At 42.2% G+C, this 22,015-nt stretch overlaps 1 protein-coding gene across 1 annotated transcript; it reads left to right on the forward strand.

The window, feature by feature from the left end:
* The first annotated feature begins 6,623 nt into the window (after positions 1 to 6,623).
* Positions 6,624 to 8,021, forward strand: neurog1 (neurogenin 1). The gene has a single exon (XM_040043214.1). The coding sequence runs from the start codon at positions 6,794 to 6,796 to the stop codon at positions 7,379 to 7,381; it is 588 nt and encodes a 195-aa protein (XP_039899148.1). The 5' UTR covers positions 6,624 to 6,793; the 3' UTR covers positions 7,382 to 8,021.
* The last annotated feature ends 13,994 nt before the right edge of the window (positions 8,022 to 22,015 follow it).

Genomic DNA, 22,015 nt, shown 5'->3' on the forward strand with positions numbered 1-22,015 from the left:
TCACGTGAAAACTTTTGGCACTCCGTGTGATTTTATTTTTAATCCTTTCAGCTCTCGGTCTGAAAAATAGAAAGCAGCAGCAACAAATAAAAAACACTGATGTCGACCTTTCTCTTCGCTTTCACTCACACAGAGGTTTTGTGTTCATCTCCACAGTCGTGTGAGCAGGATTTTCTCAGCCAGAATATGTTTGTGAAGTGATAGATTTTGTTCTGCTTGTGTTACGGGATTACTCGATCAGAGTCTGAGAAGATTAGACTTTTTCTCTCCTTCAGCTCAATCACTTGTTTTTGATTCCTCTTTTGCCTCGAGAGTCCTCCAGCTTCTCTCTTCTCTGTTTTTTTGGAGGGTGTTTGGGAGTCGGGGGGGTCCTTTAGTTCATTTCTTTCTGTGTCATTTTCTCACGTGTTTCTCTTCATTGAAATTCAATCACATCTCGTGTCGCTGAGACTTAATCCTGTCAGAGCTTCACCCCGGACGGACCTCTCACTCTGCTCCCTTTCTTTCATTCACTCCTGTTTTACTTGTATTTTCTTCTGTCTTTTTTGTTCTCCTGTCCTCATCTGTGTTCATACAGAACCTTCCCATACAAAATACAACACAAAATACAACGTACGTGTTGTTTTCTTCCTGAATCAACACAAATTCATAATAAAAAACACACTTTACATAAAACACATCATACGATAAAAATGAAAAAAAAAAAAAAAAAAAAACATTACTGTGATTATCGAGAGAATTTAATTTCTTAAAGACATCAAAGATTACCATTTAGCGACATGCAGATATACAGACAAAATACCAGTTACAGCCAGCACTGAAAAAAAAGGCCATGTTGGATTTACTTGATTCAATAGTGGACATTAGTTGCACACAAACGTTTTGCTTTGGCAGAAACTTAAACAACTGAGTTAAATCAACACAACTTATTCATAGTCAATAAACCTGTGCATTTTGTGTTCATAAAACGTGATTGAAACATGTTTAGATGAAGTAAATTGAGCTCTTGGAATATTTTAATACTTCACAATTTTGTCATTTTATTTCAACACTATTCAATAACCTTTACCACAGTACTACTTGATTACTTAAATACTACATGTTGTCTTCATATTACATAATGTTCAACAAAGTCCAGTTATCATAAAAGTTTAATGGATCTACAACAACTAACATGCTCCTATCTTTATCCTGGTTGCAGAAGGGGGGGGGGGTAGGTTACACACTGGACAGCTCACCAGTCAATCACATAGAGACAAACAACCATTTGCATTCACGGTGAATTTAGAATCACTAATCAACCTAAGCTGACTCCAATAACTGCATGACTTTTAACTGTGGGAGGACACCAGAATATCCAGTGCAAACTAGCCATACTGTGGATTTGAACCTAGGACCTTCTTACTGTGAGGCAACAGCGCTAACCACCATGTCACCAATCCAGGGTTGACAAAAGTAGGAAAGCTATGATTTCAAAGCTTGATACAGAATTTTCTGTACGTTTTTGTCCTTGACAGGTTAAACCACAATAAAAAGCAATAGCATACACGTTGTGTGTGTGTAGTTATCTGCCTCTTATAACTCTAGTGATTTTCCTGCAGTTTGAAATCTCATGTAATCTTGTTAATTTCATGAGTCCAGCAACTAACCACTCTTACTAGATTGTATCATGTCATCTCAACAAGAACAAATTAAGTTGTTGAATTTCGTACAGATCCTACATGATTTAATTACGTTCAAGATAGAAACATGAAAATTTTGTGTTCAATTTACAAGGTAGACTTTTTTTTAATGTAACAACCACCCAATTTACTTTTTTCTGTTTACCAAAAAATGTAGAGGTGGCTGTTCGACTTGACTGAGATGGATGTCTTCCTCAAACCACGATCCAAAGCGTGCAAGACTGAAATCCCGTGCAGTGTCGCGAGATTTAACATTGCTATATCATTGACTTACTTCACTCGAACATGATATGAACAATTTAATCTACCCGCTCTGCATATTATGTAGTTTCTAAACTATATAGTTACGCTTAACTTTAAACCATGAGGCAATTGTGTTAAATACACGCAAGATGCTTACATAAATCCAAGAGCTGGCCAATCCCTTTTTTTCAGTGAGGTTACAGCAGCCGTGTTAGTTGTTATTTTACAAAGCAAGCCTTTGTAAAACATGTTTTTTGTTGTTGTTTTTTTAAAGAAAGAAAAGAGAAAAGTATTTTAATAATTACTGAAGTGTGCTGAAATAAAATAATCATAGTGGTCTCTTTCCATTAGAAGTAGATATACTTCTTTATACTGCGTACTGTGATGATCCCCTCACTGGGCATGGTAAGTGTTTTCATTGTACCTCTTTTTAGGTGTGTTTTGTGTGCTACATTAGTGCATTAGCAACAGCCAGCTGGGAAGTGGTCCAGGGTGAGCTGTAGAAGCTCCAGGTGTATAGCTTTAGAGGTCACTGGTCAACCCAGGTCCTCCCCACCTCTCTGCATTTCATGACTGCTGTTTAACAGGTTGCTTAAAGCTAAAAAAAAACCCTCCATATTCACACCGATGACCTTCATCCTTCAGCCTCACTCAGAAACAACATCATGCAAATCTAAACTGTGCCACCCACGTGTCCATCAGCTCTCAGCCAAAAGGATGTCAGCCGTAAAGTGTTTCCATACACTTTAACTGCAGCTCGACAAGCTGTTTGATCACTTTGAAGTGATGGAGGCTGTAAAATAAAAAACCTATCTCCACCTTGTTCTTCTTCTGCAGTCTGTTGGGGTTTAAGCTGCTCCTCCTCCACACTGCAGGACCGCTCTGTGTGTGGTTCAGACAAGGCAGCGCAGCATCTGCATCAAAAAGACCATTTTAGAAATGACTCTGGGTTAAAAACTAGAAAACTAGACCACATTTAGACCACATTTATTTGGTCAAGCTGCCTCCAGGGACAATAGTGAGCTTTTACACTCTGATCCCCCTCAGTTTCCTCTTCTCATTGAGCTGCAGATACCTTAGATGTTAGTTTTTTCTATCAAATTATCCAACCAAATGTCCCAGACCCTGCAGTTCCTCTAATATGCACATGACGCTGGTTCCAAAATTGTATTAACAGAAATTTACAGCCATGTTTACATCCTGCTATGAAAAACAGATTCACCACTGTGTTGTCAAAAAGTCTTCACCCAGCGAGAACGAGCAGGATTATCCTCCTTTCTGAAACTTCGAATGACCAAAATGTGGAAAATGGACTTCGTGTTTTATTCAGTGACTGAGCCCAAAAACTCCTCAGGAAAGTTTTACTGTTTTCTCCACAGACTTCTATAGGACCAAAGTCTTTCTACAGAACAGATTTAAGACACTTAGTTTCTCGTTTTAGACTTGGAAACTACATCCGTCTTTGGTCTCAGCATTACGGAGAAGGTACCAACCACAAAGAGATAACAGTCCTGTTTTAGAAACCTACAAAGAGTGTACTCAGAGGTAGGAGGTTTAGAAACTGTGTTCAGTTTGGATCTTTTTGTTTGTTTTGCTTGAACCTACTAAAAATGTCTTAGGTTTACAAAAAGATGGTGTTTGGGGTTAAAACATGCCCCATCTCTGGCTTTATTAGATTATTGTTATCGTTTGAGTTTAGTCAAAGTTTTTTTTATGTTTAACAAATAAATCTTAATCTGATTTGCGATTAAACAGACTATATGTGAATCAGAAGTAAAAACTATAAAGGTGAGAGTTTCCTGTCTGCAGGGAAGAGCTGGTGTCTGGGTGGTGTTTAGCGCCCTGGAGGAAATTATAAAGTCCATGTCAGGTCAGTGACACAGACCTCTGATTTTATTTGAAGAGTTTTAATGATTTGATTTAAGAATTCTCTTATTAATCGGACTCTCTTTCTTCCTTTCCTTCCTTGTTGTTCTTTTCCTCTGGATCGTTTTCTTTCCTGTTTTCTGTCTTTGTTTCCTTCTTTAACTCTTTTTTTCTTTCTTCTGTTAATCTAAAGTCAAACTCTTCACTGAGGGGTTTACCTTTCTTTCTTTTGCACACCATTTTCTTCTTCTTCTTCTTAAACAGGTGCTTTTATTTCATTCAAACCCACACTTTCTTCTTTATTTTTAAGTTCAATTATTTACCTTTTTCCATCACTATTTCTTAATCCTTCTTAACTCCACTTTTTCCGTCCTCAGATCTTTTCTTTCAGCACTGAAGGTTCAACCTTCTTTCCTTTCTTTTCTTCCTACTTTGCAGAATTTTAAATTTCATTAAAATCATGCACCAAACTAAGCAACATGACAAATTCTGCAGAGAAAGGGATTTGTTGTACACTTACACTCCTTTTTCTTACTATTTCTTTTTGACCTGACAATATTTCATCTTCTCTCTTTTTCTCTTTTTTTCTTTCCTTCATAAAAAAAACTTCCCTGACATAAAACTAACCTCTGGAAGATTTATTTCTCTGTTGCAGTCAATTGTTTGTTTCTGAATTTCATCTCTTATTCATCTTCATGGGTTTCTACTCATCTTACCTTTCTTTATTTCCTCTCTACTTTGCACTCCCTTTCTTTCCTTCTTTAACTCTTTCTTTCTGCATTCAACAAAACCTTCCCCAAGGGTTCATCTTTCTTTCCTTTGAAGGCTCCTTTATTTTCTTTCTCCTTAAAGAGTTTCCAACCTTAAAGCAAACATGAAGTCTATAAAATTCTGCAGACATGTCCCCTCAGAAACATTTGTTTTTAAACTTCAGTAAAATGCAGAAAACTGGATTTCTTCTTGTATTAAGCATGCTTTATCCTCTTTGGGTGAAATAGGATTTGCTGGCTCGTTGTTGGGGCCTCACGGAGGCTTGTGCCGGCCCTGCAGCCGGGGCAGAGATGATTTGTGTGCAGCCTGGGTTTGGTTTTGTTCCTGCTGGGGCCTATTTGAATAAGAATGATGCCAATAGAGTGGCTGAGGCAGAAAGAAAGCAGCACAAAAGGCGAGAGGAGCTGAATTTGGACCAGGGACAAACCAGGAGAGGAGTGAAAAGAAGTGCAGGGCGGACAGCCACAATGGAACAATTCACCTTATAATCGCTTTGATATATTATACATGCCTGAAGACTCTAAACATTGTGTAATTATTTATAAATGAGTGTCCCCCCCCTCCTCATGCAGAAGAAAGCAGCAGAAAGACTCTGCAGGTCTCTGCTTCTCCTCCGCTGGACTGCATACTGAATAAATGGAATAATTAATGGAAAATTGTATGCCTGTCTCATAAAGATGTCTTTAAAAAACACTTAAAGAAAATTGGTCTGTATGCGCTCACGCTGGATGGGTTTACTGCTGCCTGAAGGGATGAAAAGACGGACAAAAAAGCAAGACTTCATAAGGTGAAACAGTTCAGCCGAAGCCTGACGTGTCAGATAAAAATGACCCAAAGATCGAGGTCATTTTTAACACTTGTGTTCAGATGCTGGGGTTGTGGTTTACATTCTATTTATCTCTTACAGAAGCGTTCTAGCAGCTCTCTTAGTGATGTCTGCCGGTGAACTCTGGAGCACCTCAGGGCGCTGTTGTAGCTCCCTGTTTATTTTACATGCTGCCATTCAGAGTTTTAGAAACACCGAGGTCAGAAGTGCAAATGTTCCCCTAGCAGAGCCCCCCATCAACCAAACTCTCTATATTTTTTAAAGTGTTTAAGAAGAGAGATGATTTGATTGTATTTTGTGGAGTGTGATGCTAATGTAGTGTCTGTGTCATGCTCTGAGGCCATGTTTGTAATTCTGGTGGAGACTGTAATTATTTTGGTTCACATACTTTTAGGTTTTTGGACACAAGGGTATATAATGATCTCTGGTGAAATTAAACAAACTTGAGATACACTTTTTGGTTTTATCCAAACTGACATTTATGCAGAAATCAGGTTTGATTTTTCACATTTTCCCAGTAAAGATAAAAAATATATTCTGTGACAGGAAAGAAACTTTAGTTGTTAATCTTATGTTTAAAAGCTGTTGGTGGTCAGACTTTTATTGTGAAAGGCTTCATAGTTGCACGTCTGTCGGATTTAAAGGTGAACAGTAGTTTTTTGTATGGCTACTGAGGTGCACAGAATGAACAGGTGCAAGTTAAACTTTGAGACGTGTTTCCTTCACGTTAAGGAAAAAAGCCGAGCACTGACGAAGACTTCCGGGTAGAAAGAACTAGTTTTCTTTGTTAGGATGAAGCTCCTTTCTCCTCCTGCTGCTGCTCCTCTTTCTGTGTTTGTGGAGCAGTAAGCAGAGGATGGATGGATGGATTCTCCGAAGCGTGTCTCAGCCCGGCGGGGAGGAGGAGGTGGAGGTCTCTCTGCCTCTGCTTTCTTCTTCCACCTTTTTTCATGTTTTTGGTTTAAACTCTCGTAGTGGGTTTGGTCCTTTCTGTCTCGCGGGGGGGCATTGCGTGTAGTTCGCGTGGCCGGCCGCGCGCTCTGATTGGCTGGCCGTGATTACCGGCACGCTTCTCTGTGCGGGGCGGACAAACACCGCGGGCGTCATTATGTTAATGAGCTTCTCCCGCGGCACGGGGCAGACCTGCCGCAGCATTCATCCCCTCATCCTGCGCGCTGATGCCAGGCCGGGGGGGGTCACAGGGGGGCGCGGGGGCAGGGGGCCGGTCATTGTCCTCCGCGCGCTATATAAGCGGGCTGAGGCCGGTCGTGTGCCAGGCTCACCGGCTCGCACGAGCTGATCCAGAGCAGAAAACAGGCAGAGACACGCGCGCCTCTCCGAACTGACACAGACTTCTGGTGAATTCCTCTCGCGTGGATCCCTCACGCCTCCTCTCCCCGCAGTCATGGACTCGCTCTACTCCGACATCGACAGCAACAGCTGCGACTTCTTCCCGCACAGCGAAGACGAGGAGTCCAGCAGCCCGCGCTGCGCGTCCCCGCAGCCCGAGCAGCAGCAGAAGAAGCAGCGGCGTCGCGGCCGCGCGCGCAGCGACGCCACGGTGCAGGTGGTGAAGAAGAACCGGCGCCTGAAAGCCAACGACCGCGAGCGTAACCGCATGCACAACTTGAACGACGCGCTGGACGCGCTGCGCGGCGTGCTGCCCGCATTCCCGGACGAGACGAAGCTGACGAAAATCGAGACTCTGCGGTTCGCGCACAACTACATCTGGGCGCTGTCCGAGACCATCCGCATCGCGGACCTGCAGGCGGGCAAGGCTGGAGAGCCGCCTGTGCTGCTCAGCCCGTGCCTAGCCGAGGCCCCGAGCCCGGGCAGCGATGCCTGCTCCTGGAGCTCCAGCGGCTCCTCGTCCTCCTCCTCCCCGGCCTACTGCGCCTCCAGCCCGGGCAGCCCCGCCGCGCCCGAGGACTACAGCTACCTGCGGCAGGACGCGCTGTACGGCTTCCGCAGCTTCGTGCCGGGCATCTACTGATCCATGAGCCGGGAGGTCCCGCTGGAATAAGACTGAGAGCCGCTATTTGCCTTACTCACACCTCATCACCATCGTCGTCGTGCCTCTACGGATGGACTGGAAATGAGAGGAACTGAATTTGATCTGTTTTTTTATTATTAGTTTTGGGTTTTGTAAATTTCTCCAAAAACCTTTGCACTTTCCCCTCTCCCCCCTCTCTCCCCCAGAGTCTGCAGGTTACAGTCAGTCTCAGTTTTTCTGTTTTCGTGTCCGAGGTGAAAAGTCAATTTTACAATTAGTAGAGTGATTCTGCAGAAAAGAGAGCGTGGAAATCGAGTTTCAACGCTCCCACAATAGACTGAAAGGAGCTGCCCGCATTCATTATGTATTACACACACACACACACACACACACACACACACACACACACACACACACACTACTCTCTACTACTCTCTACATCTCTCTCTCTCTCTCTCTCTCTGCTGTGTTTTTATTTATTCGACTCGTTTCGTTTTGTCACGTGAAATTTGTATTTTGTACATAAAGAGATTTTATTCTATTTACTTGGAGCTTTGGTGCCACTTTTCTACTAAATAATAAAGTTATAACGTTTCTATAAAACTCGCCTCTGCCTGCTTCTCCTTGATCCCGAGCCTCAGTCTGCGCAGATATGCTGCAGTAATCTGAGTTTAATCCGGGTTTAACCGCCGTGCACGGGCGCAGACAATGGCTTCAGGGATCGTGCGTGAGTTTTTCTTTTATTATAATGATAATTAATATTAATAAGATAACGGTTTGCTGAGAGCAGCAGGTGGAAGCACGTCACGCGACACGGAGATCGTTTAAAGTTTGACTGTGATGTTAATGAGGCACAAATAAAAAGCGGTGGAAGATCATAAACAAGCAAACTGCAACTAAAGGATTTAATGTGATTTAATGAGCTTTACAGATGCACCAGCCTGTTGTTCTGCGCATGTGTACAGGCGATTAGAGAGCCAATTTCAAAATAAAACAATAAAATGAGACCTGGAAACGCTTCAGAATAAGAGTGTTTGTGAAATACAAAATTAAAATATAATGAAAGATATTATGGCAGAGGAGGGAGGTGTTTAATCTTCTTCCCCCTCTTCTTCCTCTGGGAGTCACAGCAGTCTTGTTGTCTCTGCACGTGTTGAGGATCTACAGACAATCAGGGAACACCCGAGGGAGGACACAGTGCTACCAACTGCTGGAGGAGGAGAAAAGAGGAAGGAGATTGGAGTATAGAGTGACAATAATCCTCCTGCAGGAGTAATCTGACCGAGAGTCATACTGCAGGAGTCTTCTTCGTTGTTTCCTTCTTCTGTTACTTCTCCTCCTCCTCCTCTGTCACCTTCTCCTCCTTTTCTCCCTTCTCTCTCCTCTCATCTTCTACATTTCCCCCTTTTTTATTCACATCCTGCTCCTTCTCCTCTTCCTTCCATGTCTTTTTCACCTCCTCATTCTCCTCCTTCTTCCTCATCCATCCACCCCTTCATCTATTTGTCCTCCTTCTTTTCCTCTTCCTCGTCAATTCATCCTTCTCCTTTTCCACCTCACTCTTTCTTCTCCTCTTCCCCTTGCACTGTCCCCTCCTCCTCATTTTTCCTTCAAATTAGCATCTTCCTCCTGACTCTTTCTCCTCTTTTACGGTTCTTCCACCTCTCCTCATTTTCCTTTGAATTCTCCTCTTTGTTTTTCACTGCTTGTTTTCCTTTCTTTTTCTCCTCCTTCTGCTTCCTTTTCCTCCCCCCATCTTCCTCACACTTATCGTCCTTTATTTTCCTATCATCATTCTCCTCTTTCGCCTTTTCCTCTCCATTCTCCTTCTCTTACTCCTGCTCCTTTACTTTTCTTCCTTTACCTCCTCTGGCCCAATTTTTCTTCTTCTTCTCCTCACCCTCTCTCACCAACTCCTTGATTTCCTTTTCTTCCTCCCCCTCCTGCTTTCTCTGTACCAGCAGTTGTGTTAAATATTTTGTGGATTTGTTATAAATTTTATTTATTTATTTGTCACCGTAAACCTTGTGCCAAAGTTTTTCTCTCATGAGATTAGATTAAGTTACAGGCTGACTTTCATCTGCAGGTAAACACACTGTGATTCACACCCACAGACACAGAGATATCACAAAGCCTTTCAGTGCATACAGAGACATTTCCCAGTATCAGTAAGTTATTGATATAAAAACATATCTGATAAAAAAAAAAGTCAGAAAAAGCAGTAAAGACCGGAAAGATTAAAGTTTATCCTGTTTTCGAGAGTTTCTGATCACAGACATCTCAGGACCCCCATTATTTCCTCCCGGGAACGCGATGATTGCGCGCCCCCGATGCCGACCCGCTGCATTGTTGGTGTGCGCGGGGCCGTGCTCTAATTGAGCGGGATTAACCGCCGGCGGCCCGCGTGCACCTGCAGCCCCGTAATGAGGTCCAGTAAGTTTTAATTAGATTTCTATTGTGGCCGCTGAGGATGAAGCCAAATCTGTCAACTGCCTCAGCGGCCGAGCAGGAAGCTCATTGGCTGGAAAACACACGCGCCCTGCACGCACACCAGCCCCGGACCCAGCAGGATTTTTATTATTAAAGGGAGGAACTTAAACACACACACACGCGCGCGCGCGCAGATGACAGACTGACCTCCCCTTTGAAGGTTTTCATCTTGCTTCAGTTTAGGGGACGCCTGTAAATACTCCAATACCCATGATCCTCAGCAGCTGTCAGGTGTACCCAGCAGTTTAAGCAAGCAAGCAGGGGAGAACCACAGACTGTATATAAAAGATGGATGTAGCCACTGTGAAGTCATCCATTGGTTTCTTGAAGCCTCAATATTAGTGGGATAAAAAATATTACATCTCACTAAAACAGGCTACGCCCCTAATAATGCAAACCTTAAGCTTTAACGCAATTTAAACCGTTGAAATATTTTTTTCCTCCTTACAGAAGTTACGAAGGCTTAAATTATCTATAAGAGACCAAATCCTGGAGGAGGACAGCAGGAAACAGGAGCTGAGCTTCTAAAGCATTCTTCCTTTCTTTTTAACTCAACGCTTCCCTCCCTTAAGAGGATTTAGCTGAAAGTCGCACCCAGCGGAGGCAAATCTTAGTTTCTGTGAACTCAGCAGTATTTTGTTAATTTATGTTTCAGTTTTTGAAAGATGGTTTAGCAAAATAAAACGGAAGATCAAAACCCTGCAGGCCTCATTATTAGTAACTACACTGAAATGCGGTGCTCAGGAGCCCGTTCACTGTTACTGAAGCACACTGTGGGCCCAGAGTGGACTGGGTTTGCTGGATTGTTTTGAAATGTATCTCAAAAACAAGAAAAAATATTCAGATATTAAGACAAGATTAGTTTTCTGTCTATTAACTACTAACACCACTGATAAGATTTGTATTTAATACAACAACCTGCAAGTTCTGCAAGTTTATTCAGTTGGTTATTTACCTGGAGTTACTACTTGTCCAAAACTACAGTAGTGAAACACTTTTATTTTGAAAGACAGGGAAGGAAGATGCCTTTTTCCCACATGTGTTGCACAGTCTGTCCATGGGAGGTCTTTGTGACATTTTGTGAGACTGTAGCTCTGCAAGGATACGCCAAAATTAAGCCAATAGAGACGCACCAAAAGCTGCATTTCTGCTAACATCCACTAGAGGCGCTAGGAGTGAGTCAGGCCCCATAGACCCCCAAGAAATAAACATGTTTATAAACAGCCTGATACAAAAAAATTTCATCCAAGTATGGTCACTTCTGGTGCTGATGTTGATGTTTAAAAAAAATGGGTGACATCACAGTGGATGTGTTGATCTTTTTGTACTGTCTGTAATTTATACTGGACTTCAGGGTTCTACTTCCTGTCGGTACTGTCTCAGGTTGTGGTTTCAGCTTTATGGCTTTATCACCTCATTTAATATTGATCAGGAAAAGATGAAGGAGACAGAAGGCTGCCGCCCACCAGCAATCCTTGCACTGTGTGTGTGTGTGTGCGTTAAAGCAAGGAGGAGAGACAACTTTATTGATTAGAGCACATGATGAATACAGTGATGCACTCAGAGCTGGGGGCTCAGCTGGGCTGGCCTGCAGGGCGCTGGCCCCCCTGCCCCCCTGCTCTCCATCTTTAACTGGTCGCCCTGCAAGTTGAAATTGTGACGGTGGAGGTGCAGGAGTCAAACTACATTGAACACACACGGGACGCTGAAATCTCCCTTTACAAAAGACAAACATAACTTTGGCTTTCCTGTAAATCTCTCAGTGGAGCGTGGACTTGAGATAAAACCATTATTTCTGAATAAAGTTGTGTTTAGTTTTAAAAACTATTGTTTGATTCTGGCTTATTTTTAAAATACATGGAATGAAAATTCTATTGATGCTGATCATTGGGTCGTTGTAGAGAGATTGTATGAAAGAGAAGCATCCACTGCTGGGAGCCCGGTGGTCCCTCGTGTGGATTCGTACCATAACTTCCAGTTCACTCTGACCTGCATTAAGAAGTGAAACTGTGGATTTGACAGAAGCCTCTTTGATTTGTGCAGGTTTGGTGCAGGACTGTTCTGATCGCCTTGTTGTCACCCCGAGGCGACAGCAGACACACAGCACTGATCCCAGGTCAGCCTATGCAGCCACCTCAAGGTCACAGTGTCACCTTTAAACAGTGACCTTCGACCTCTGGCTTTCAGCAATGTGCCCGTCAAATGTAAGAGTGCAGAGAGCTGGAGGAGCTGTTGAGAACATCAGAGATGAAGAGAGGAGTCTCAGAAATGTTTCCTCCTTTAAGATGTTTTCCATTATTTAGATGGAAATACAAAACACACACACACACACACACACACACACACACACACACACACACACACACACACACACACACACACACACACACACACACACACACACAACACAAAAAAATAAATGGACTTTTTTTACTGGTCACATCTTTGTCACAAGTGACAAACAGTTAAAATTAAAAGCAACCAAAACAAACAGGAAAAGAGTGGTGGGTTAAATTAAGAGGTGATAAAGACCTGCTTGACTGGTTATTGTTAATTATAAAATAAAATATTTTTAAATTAAGAGAATAAAATATTGATGATAAAAGATTATTATTCAGTCTGATTATCAATAAAAGTCAAAGAGTTTAATCATATGTTACCCACAGTTTATGGTTCTGATTCTTAAACATCACCCATTATAAGTGGAGCCTCATCTGTTTCAGCCTATAGTTGAAGATTCAGCTTCTCCCTCTGTGAAGTAAAGTGAACAAACTGTACATTTCAAATCTCACAGAATGCACTAAATACTCAGTATTTGTACTATCATCCAGCATGCAGTACTTTTAAGTAAAGATGTGCACTCCTGAGAACTCTCTGAGGTTGCTGCAGTAATCTAAGCTTGTCTGAGATGAACCAAGTGATAATTAACAATGAATTTAAAGAGTCTAGTCTACAACCTCAGTTTAATTCAACTTTATTTATATAGCCCCAAATCACAACAACAGTCGCCTCAAGGCGCTTCTTACTGTAATGTAGACGCTACAATAATACAACCGAAAAATTCCCAACAATCATATGAGTATGAGCAAGCACTTGGCGATAGTGGGAAGGAAAAACTCCCTTTTAACAGGAAGAAACCTCCAGCAGAACCAGGCTCAGGGAGGGGCACCCATCTGTCATGACCGTTGTGCTGTCCTGTCCTGTCCTCATCCACTTAATCGTGGATGAGGACAGGACAAAAGACACACTGTGGTAGCCAGAGATTAAGAATAAGTAATAAATAAGGCAGAGCGGTGTACAAACACATAGTGAGTGAAGAAGAAACACTCAGTGCATCATGGGAATGCCCCAGCAGCCTATACTATTGTAGTATAACTAAGGGAGGATTGAAGGTCACCTGGTCCAGCCCTAACTATGCTTTAGCAAAAAGGAAAGTTTTAAGCCTAATCGTAAAACTAGAGATAGTGTTTGTCTCCCGAATCCAAACTGGAAGCTGGTTCCACAGAAGAGGGGCCTGAAACCCGAAGGCTCTGCCTCCCACTCTACTTTTAAATACTCTAGAAACAACAAGTAAGCCTACAGTCTGAGAGCAAAGAGCTCTAATATAAGGCCGATAAGATGGGCCCTGATGAGAGGTCTCCTGACTCATGAGGTGTGAGGTAACGACTTGTTATGGGGCTTATGTTCTCTTTTCATCTCAACAACTGTCTGTTATTTACCTGTTTACCTGTCACCTGGCCCCTCCCAGTTCCCCCCCTGCGGTGACAGTCTGTCAAACAGACCGCCATACTTAGAGGACCAATTAGACTCAGCTTAAGCTTCTGTTTTATCAACAAATCATTATCCAGCAGCAGGACAGCCGTCGGCACGCCTGCCAGACACGAGAGCTTCACCAGCAGTAAAAATCCTTCTGCTGCCGTGTCATGCTTAAAGATGCAAACAGGCAGAGAAAAATCTGTCCAACACAAGTCCCGTCTCTGCCTCAGAGATCATATCATTATTCATAGATGAATATGTGAGCCAGACTCACTGAATCACTGGTCTTCATGGGCCCAGGTCTGGACGAAGAGGGAACACAGTTCAAACTCTATTTATACAATACCTTTCAAACAGGACTAATGCACAAGAGCATGGGTTCACATAGAAATAAGAAAACCGGAAAGCTGGGTAAAAAAGAAAGTTTTTCAAAAATACACGAGAGAGGGTGTAACCGAAAATCCATTTCCAGGTCTGAAATGTGCAGTCGCCATAGCAGAGCCTTAAATCTGCATTCTCTTTGATGACCAGCAGGGGGCGACACTTGTAGTTCCCTAAATACTTTAGTTGTTCTGAAGTCTATTGGAAATTGGCCACCGGCTCTCATGTACTGTGAAAGTAAACAGTAGCCTGATCATCAGCTTTAGGCTATACTAAACATCATAAGTGTCAGAAAGGAGGATGATGCTGATTGGACAAAGACGTGTGATTTAAAAGTCCTCAGCCAATGATAGTGATAACAAGAAAAACATAAACTTAGCTGATACAAGCAGCTGAAATGAGTTTCTTACAGAAGAGGATTAGAGCCACTAGAAAAAAAAGTAGGGGTGCAACGATATTCGTATCGATATTGAACCGTTCGATACAGTGCTTTCGGTTCGGTACGCATATGTATCGAACAATACAACATTTGTAATTTATTTTATCAACTTTCCTTCTGACGATGCTGTCTGTGTTGAGCGCTCAGTGAATCTGCGTTCGACTACTCCGCCTAGGCTGCACTGTCGAGCGCAGATCCACTGAGCGCTCAACACAGACAGCATAGTCAGAAGGAAGAGCGCAGGGCAAGCTAGCAAGACAGAAGTTAAGCTCTCTTTGCAACATGGACCTCCCCCACTCTCATTCAGATCTGGCGTTTGGAATTATTTTGGTTTTCATGTGACGTATGACCCTGAAGGTAAGCGAGTCATGGACTAAAGTAAAACAGTATGTTGGATGTGCCATGCAATGCTCAATTACATGGGTGGGAACTAGTGTGTTAGCGCAGTTAGCTCGTTAACGTGTTGGCCGTCTAGCCCCACGCACGGGGCGATCGGCGGTAGCTCATTAACGGAGATTTGCCGTGTTGTGGCGTTAAGGTCATTTCAACGAGATTAACCTGAAAGCACTAGTGGGAACACAACGGATATGACTGCACATTTACGCCGACATCATCCTAGTGCAAAGACAAAAATAACAAGCATGCTACTAACTTTAGCCGAGTCATTTAGACAGCGGTTAGCACATGATTCTCCTTATGCTGCTGAGAATATAGCCCAGAAGAAGCGGATAGTATAGCTTTTATTTTGGAAAGAGACATTTCTCTGTAATAAACTCTCTTTTCCAAAGATGAGTGATTCCTCAATCAGATACAGGGCTTGCAATATCGCTAGCCCCACGTCCTGGAGCTAGCGATTTTTTCAGTCGGGCTACCAAAATCTATCTCTTCCCTGCCCGTCGGGCTATTGTAGGAATATATGTTAATGCTTTTGCATTCTTTCAGAAATGTAGCTGGGTAATTATGTCATTGGCATCGGTGAGCCACTGTCAATATGTGACATATTGAAATCGCGTTTGAATTTGCGCTTGTTTTTTGCTTTCACTTTGCAATCGTGTGAACTGTGTATAGAGAGCGACAGCACTGATCTGTGAGTGATGATAATTTGTGCACCAATTCCTCTGACATCGTCTTATTAATCGTTAGCTTACTATGCAAACATGACAAGTGAAATCTCCCGCAGCAAGCTTAAACATGTGAGAGGTTGATCGCGCAGAGAATCGCTGAGCTTATGTGAGTGCGTGTGTAAAACCAGCAGCATATATATTTTAGTTCTGCTGAGCCAAATAAGACAGGTCAGGGTGAAGAAGTGACAGCCAAAGAAAAGCTTACCACAAAACGGAGAAGTTATGACAAATGAGACTATAAGGCAAAAAGAAAGTGCAGCTTTATGGTTTCATGGACAAAAGAATTTCTGTGGCTGCAATATGACGAGCTAAATAACCAGGGCTGCACATAAGTGGTCCACAGGTGCGCATTCACTGTCAAAATAAAAAACACGCACAAGGGTTAGGGTTAAATTTAAAAACTGTACCTTTGAGTTAAAATATATATTTATAATTTTAATAAATGACAAATTAAAAAGGCATGAACATTTTTTTTGTATCGAAAAAATATCGAACCGTGACACCAAAGTATCGAACCGAACCGAACCGTGAATTTTGTGTATCGTTGCACCCCTAAAAAAAAGGGTTTGTCTTTTTTTTTTAGAATTCTAACTTTAATCTCAGAATAATCCTCCTCCCTACTTTCCTCTGTGAGCAGCTGGACCTTTGACATATAGTTGTGATGTCAGGTGTGGGGGAAAAGGAGAGAGGATCCAAATGCAGTGCTCGCAGCTCGGTTTGGAACAGAGCACAGATTTATTATAGAGACTGAACTTAACATGAATGATTGGAATTAAACAGGAAACACACACAAGGAGTTGACGGCGAGGAGGCAAGGAACTGAGAGAAACTGAAATTGGTCGTGTCCAAATTCATGGGCTGCATCCTCCTGAGGACCCGGCCTTTGCGGTCTACGTGGGCCGGGTCCTCAGAAGGTCGGGTAGGCCGGAAGTAAACGGCTGGGGAAATTGGACGGTCTAGCCTTCTGATTAGCGTCACCGCTGTCTCGGTGGAGTTTAATAAACTCGGCCGTCTGCTCCTTGCTATCTAAAATATAACTGGACACTGGCGTAAATTCTCGACCATCTCACACTTCTGTTTAATTAGTTTTCTGTTTGACGTTTAGTCAGCTGTGTGAAAACCAAGAAGGAACCCACCCGGGGGATTAATAAAGTTTTATTTTATCTAATCTAATCTAATAACTTTAATCTCAGCCAAACCGATTTACTCATGAACAAACAAAACACTGAAAAAACAATAACATTTTTAGGTTGTCTAAGTGACTTATATATTACGTTTAAAGTCCGCGGTGATCTGAAAATGATGTGCCGGGAGTTGTGCCGTTCTCGGCGGCTTCAGTGACCCTCGAGCTCCCGGCTAGCTATCGAGCTGGTGGGTAGCAGACGTCTCCGAAAACGTTGAAGCACTTTTGCAAATATGTGATATCTTGATAAACCGAGCAGATATTTGAAGTTTACACAGCTACTTTCTCGCCTGAAAATATGTTAAAAGTTTATTTTGTGACCCAGAAAGATTAGTATGAGTAATTTTAAAACTTAGTAGCGGCCGCCATTGTTGGAAACTGGAGTTTGGCTGGGCCGCGCTATGAATTCTGGGATATGGTAGGCCACGACGGACAGACCCGACCCATCCTTCAAATTCGGGGAAAAGGAGGACGCATTTGTCGGCTGGATTCGGAGGAGTCTACGAATTTGGACAGCCTTCGGCGCGTCGCTGTGACGTAATCGGTCTACAAATGCGGCCTCAGGAGGATGCAGCCCATGAATTTGGACATGACCATAGACTGGATAATGAGGAGGATCGGAAACCAATGAGAACACAGCTGGGATACATCTAACTAATGGAACAGAGGAAGTAGAACTAAACATAATGCACACAGAAAAAAAGGTTATCACAATAAAGAAGGATAAATACTAGACAATGAGGAAAAAGTCCAAAACTGAAAAAACGTTGTGTCAACAACCCAGGTACAACGGTGAGGACGATTATTTGGGATATTCCAGTGTCCAGAGTTACAGCAGTGACAGAGAACATGACAGTTTAAACTGACACCTAATCAGCGACTGAAAGTGATGGCAAACAGTGAGGCCCGCTTAAATTCATCCATGGAAAATTTACATTAGATTGCATCAACTCTGCGTCCCAGGTGGCAGAGTTTAACGAAGTAACAAAGAAACGGGATTGCCCGATTGGCTGTTGAATCTCCACGTGTCTCCGTGTGCATCTGCTATGGAGTATAATTTCACTCCTCCAAAACTCCTCTCTGTGGTTTTGGGGATATGAGAGCTAACGTTTTTAAAAAACATTTTCTTTATTTAGCATATTACAAACACATTTAACCGAAACTGACAATCACTAATCACAAAAAGCAGACAGAAACATGCATTCAGATATTAGACAGGTCCATATCTTTGAGAAAATCCATAAATGGTTTCTAAAAGTTTCTTTTTCCGTGTCAACCACTCGGTTTGTTATTACTGTTTTTATATTTTTCCAACTTTATGCTCAATAATCATGAAACAATAATTTTGTGTGAAATTCAGATAAAATACATAAAATCAAGTGTTTATTTATTCAAACCATTAATTAATAAGGAAAATGGACTCTGCACATAATACATTGTATTTATGTAACAAAACTACATGGATAATTTACATGTAATTTATATGTAAATTAGTTAAAATAATCATTTTATCATTGCAGTCTCTGCAACCTCCCAAACATCTAAATGTTTCATTTTCAAATCTTCCTTCCATGCAAATAATTTATGTTTCAAATTTTCCACCGAAAATTTAAAGGGCAGATTTAAGAAGATTTAAAAAGTGATACCTCATGTGTATTTTTAGTGAACAGAAGTAAGGAAATTGGGCTATAACTTAGTAACTGATTACTTTTAGATTCTTGTTTGGTTCTGATCTGGCTCTGATCGGGCTTTTCTGCTTCTTCTCCGAGCTGAAGTCTGAGTTTCTCGTTCACTGATCTCTCAGAGAGACAACAGTTTGGTTAATGAGCGCCTGCTCCTCAGCAGCACGCTCCCATTCAGCTCATTGTAAATTCCTCCACATTGTTCTCAATTTGTTGGCCCACTTTATGCTCTTTGTGTGACAGGACTAAAGCTCTCTCCGGTGTCCTCCTCCTCCGACACTTTTTACGGTGGAGTTCACCTCCTCCTCCTTCTCCTCAATGCCCTCAAATGCTGGAGGAAGAATTCCTGCAGTCAAAGCCTCACGGACTCCACTCTCCTTCTCTTCCTTGTCCTGATTTCTCTGGAGTTTGATCAGATCCTGGTCATCCGTAACGATGCAGGTGAGTCCTTTCACGCAAAAGCACTGCAAAAGGTTTCCATCTCACCCCAAACTCATTCAGAATGAGATGATTGTTTAAAAAAAAAAATATGTACAATAACTTTATTTAATTAAAAAAATCGAAATTTTAACAGAGTTACAGACCCTGGAAGAAACTGGCCCTTCAGAATTTCTGAGCCCTCATAACTTTATAAGTACAATACAATACAATACAACTTTATTTATAGAGCACATTTGAAAAGCAATGGTATAGCAAAGTGCTTAACAAAAAAGACAGAAAATAGAACATAAATATTATAAGACCATGACAACATACCAAATATGCTAACAGGTCAATGTCACTAATACATCGGAATAGCATGAAATGCATATCAAATAAAAACATAGTAAAAGCACAAGGCCATAAAAGATATGTATAGAAGAGAAATAGAGTAAGTCTAGAAATCAGATACAGGCATTAACTAACAGGAAAGGCAAGGTTAAATAAATAGGTTTTTAACCGTGATTTAAATGATGGGATAGAATCAGATGCGTGGATAGCAATAGGAAGGTTATTCCACAAATCAGGTGTAGCCACGGTCACCTCTAGACTTCAGATCAGAAGTCTATTCAGCCTACCCCAGGGGTGTCGAACTCCAGGCCTCGAGGGCCGGTGTCCTGCAGGTTTTAGATATTACCCTGTTTCAACACACCTGAATCAAATGATCCAGCAGTGAGCCTGTACTGTCCTGTAATTTAGCCATTTGAATCAGCTGTGTTGGGTTAAGGACACATCTAAAACGTGCAGGACAATGGCCCTCGAAGCCTGGAGTTCGACACCTGTGGCCTCCCCAAACGTGCATCTTGATCCCAAATCAAACTTCTTTTCTTGTGACTCGGTAGAAAGCTTGAAACCTCTAAAACTACTTACTGCTTGTGTTAAATCTGTTAGACTTTTACTGCTGTACATAAACATTTAAGGAAGGGGTCTCCAACTCCAGACCTCAAAGGCCGGTGTCCTGCAGGTTTGAGATGTGTCCTTGATCCAACACAGCTGATTTAAATGGCTAAATTACAGGATAACACAGGCTCTCTGCTGGAGCCTCTGCTGGACATTGAAGAGCTGCATGTTTTGGTGCCTCAGTGTTGGCTTCACGTTTCAGACCTGGGGTCCGTTCTTCGTACCTCGCTTACTACCTCCAAGATCAAATGACACATCCAAGATCAAATCATCGCGCTAACTTTGAGCTCGCTATTCCGGTTCTTCGAACACACCTGTTGTTGACGATTAGTATAGCTGGATGAAGTAATGTGAGATCACTGGGTGGCTTAACAGGGGCTACGCATCGATAGTAGAAACATTGATCGGCAACCCTTTGATTGGTCGGCGAAAATGTCGAAGGAGCGCGCTCGGTATTTTTCGGCAGCAGAGCAAGAACTCTTGATTGAGGGATTTCAGGAGTTTCAGAGTTTAATTAAAACGCAAGGGAACACTGCAAAGGCTGCAAAAGCAAGGAGAGAGGGCTGGCAGAAAGTTGCTGACAAATTAAACTCGTAAGTAATTTATTATTATTATTATTAATAATAATAATAATAATAATAATAATAATAATAATAATAATGTATTGGATTTATATAGCGCTTTTCAAGGCACCCAAAGCGTTTTACAATGCCACTATTCATTCACTCTCACATTCACACACTGGTGGAGGCAGCTACGGTTGTAGCCACAGCTGCCCTGGGGCAGACTGACAGAAGCCAGGCTGCCATATCGCGCCATCGGCCCCTCTGGCCAACACCAGTAGGCGGTAGGGTAAATTTATTATATTACATTATATCATATTATATTATATTACATTATATCCTCTTTCACATTAGAGCCACGACAGGACCCACTAGAACATGGGAACAAGTAAAAGTGAAATATAAGAATATTCTACAGAATGGTAATATTTATCACTTATATTGCTTTTAGTCTCTTGAAAAGAGACCCTGAAATAATCTGTTTGTTTATAACAGCAACCAAGAAAAGGGCAGAGCAAAAAAAGACAGGTGGTGGTCCTGCACCCCCTCGTCAACAAGTTGGTTAAGTGAATAATACCCTCACGGGAAAATCGATATCTCTCTATGAGGACACTGTCGCGCTGAGCTAAAGGATCCTGTCTATCCCGCAATATACGCTGAGTTCTGAAAACTCTCCTTATCAATCTTGCACCTTCCGCAATGGGTGGCTCGCGTATACGGACAGGACATGGCTGCGACAGACTTCCCAAATCCACCTTCGCTTTTATAGCCGTGGTCTCTCATCTTGATTACATGAAGTAATTTACAATTACTACTCTAAAATATGAAATAATCAAATACATGAAATAGAATGATTAATAGTACATTTCCCTTTTTTTAGGAAATGACCTGTATGCATCTGTATGGAATCAATAAAAGAATCAAATACTACATTATCTTTAGTTACATTGATAATATTTATTTATGGAAAAACAGTGGTAAAATATCGCTGTTGCTTTCGTATAAATGAAGCGGACATACCTGAGTGGCCGCGATCTAATCTTGTTTACATAAAGTAAGCCTGCTCCCGAGCAGGTTTACGCTTACGGATCTGTTGCTATGACAGCAAGTCCCGGATGAGCTTCGGAGAACCGAACGATCCAAGATCACGCGAAATCGTCAACAATCAAATCCAGCTAACTTACTTAGCGAGGTACAAAGAACGGACCCCTGGAGGTTGATTATTGATCTGTGCTTGTGTGAAACGTTGTTTTTATCAAAATGGATCATGTTGAAACCAGAGTGAGCGGAGCATGGAAGGAGAAAGCTCGAACGCTCCATCAGCCACTCGAGGAAGAAGCTGAAGAGCATTGTTGGGAGACAACAGAGGCGGAGGAAGAGGAAGAGTTCGGCTTTTGTTTGTGGCGTTTCTGTGAGCACAGAGAACTTTCAGAAAATGACAGGATTTCACTTCCACTTGGTTTCTCTTGACTTCCTCCATTCAGACGGTCGGCCTCCACCCTGAGGCTGCTCCGCCCTCCATTCACTCACCTGTCCGTCTGCAGCCCAGGAAGTGCACCAATCACCACCCTGTAACAGCACGCACACACACACACACACACACACACACTGTTTTCCTGTGCATGTGTGGGGCCTT

This window comes from Simochromis diagramma, unplaced genomic scaffold, assembly GCF_900408965.1.
Source record: "Simochromis diagramma unplaced genomic scaffold, fSimDia1.1 OVJJ01000433.1, whole genome shotgun sequence".
NCBI lineage: Eukaryota > Metazoa > Chordata > Actinopteri > Cichliformes > Cichlidae > Simochromis > Simochromis diagramma.

Excerpts from the sequence above, each read along its gene's own strand:
- neurog1 (XM_040043214.1), top strand. The coding sequence starts at position 6,794 with ATGGACTCGCTCTACTCCGACATCGACAGCAACAGCTGCGACTTCTTC.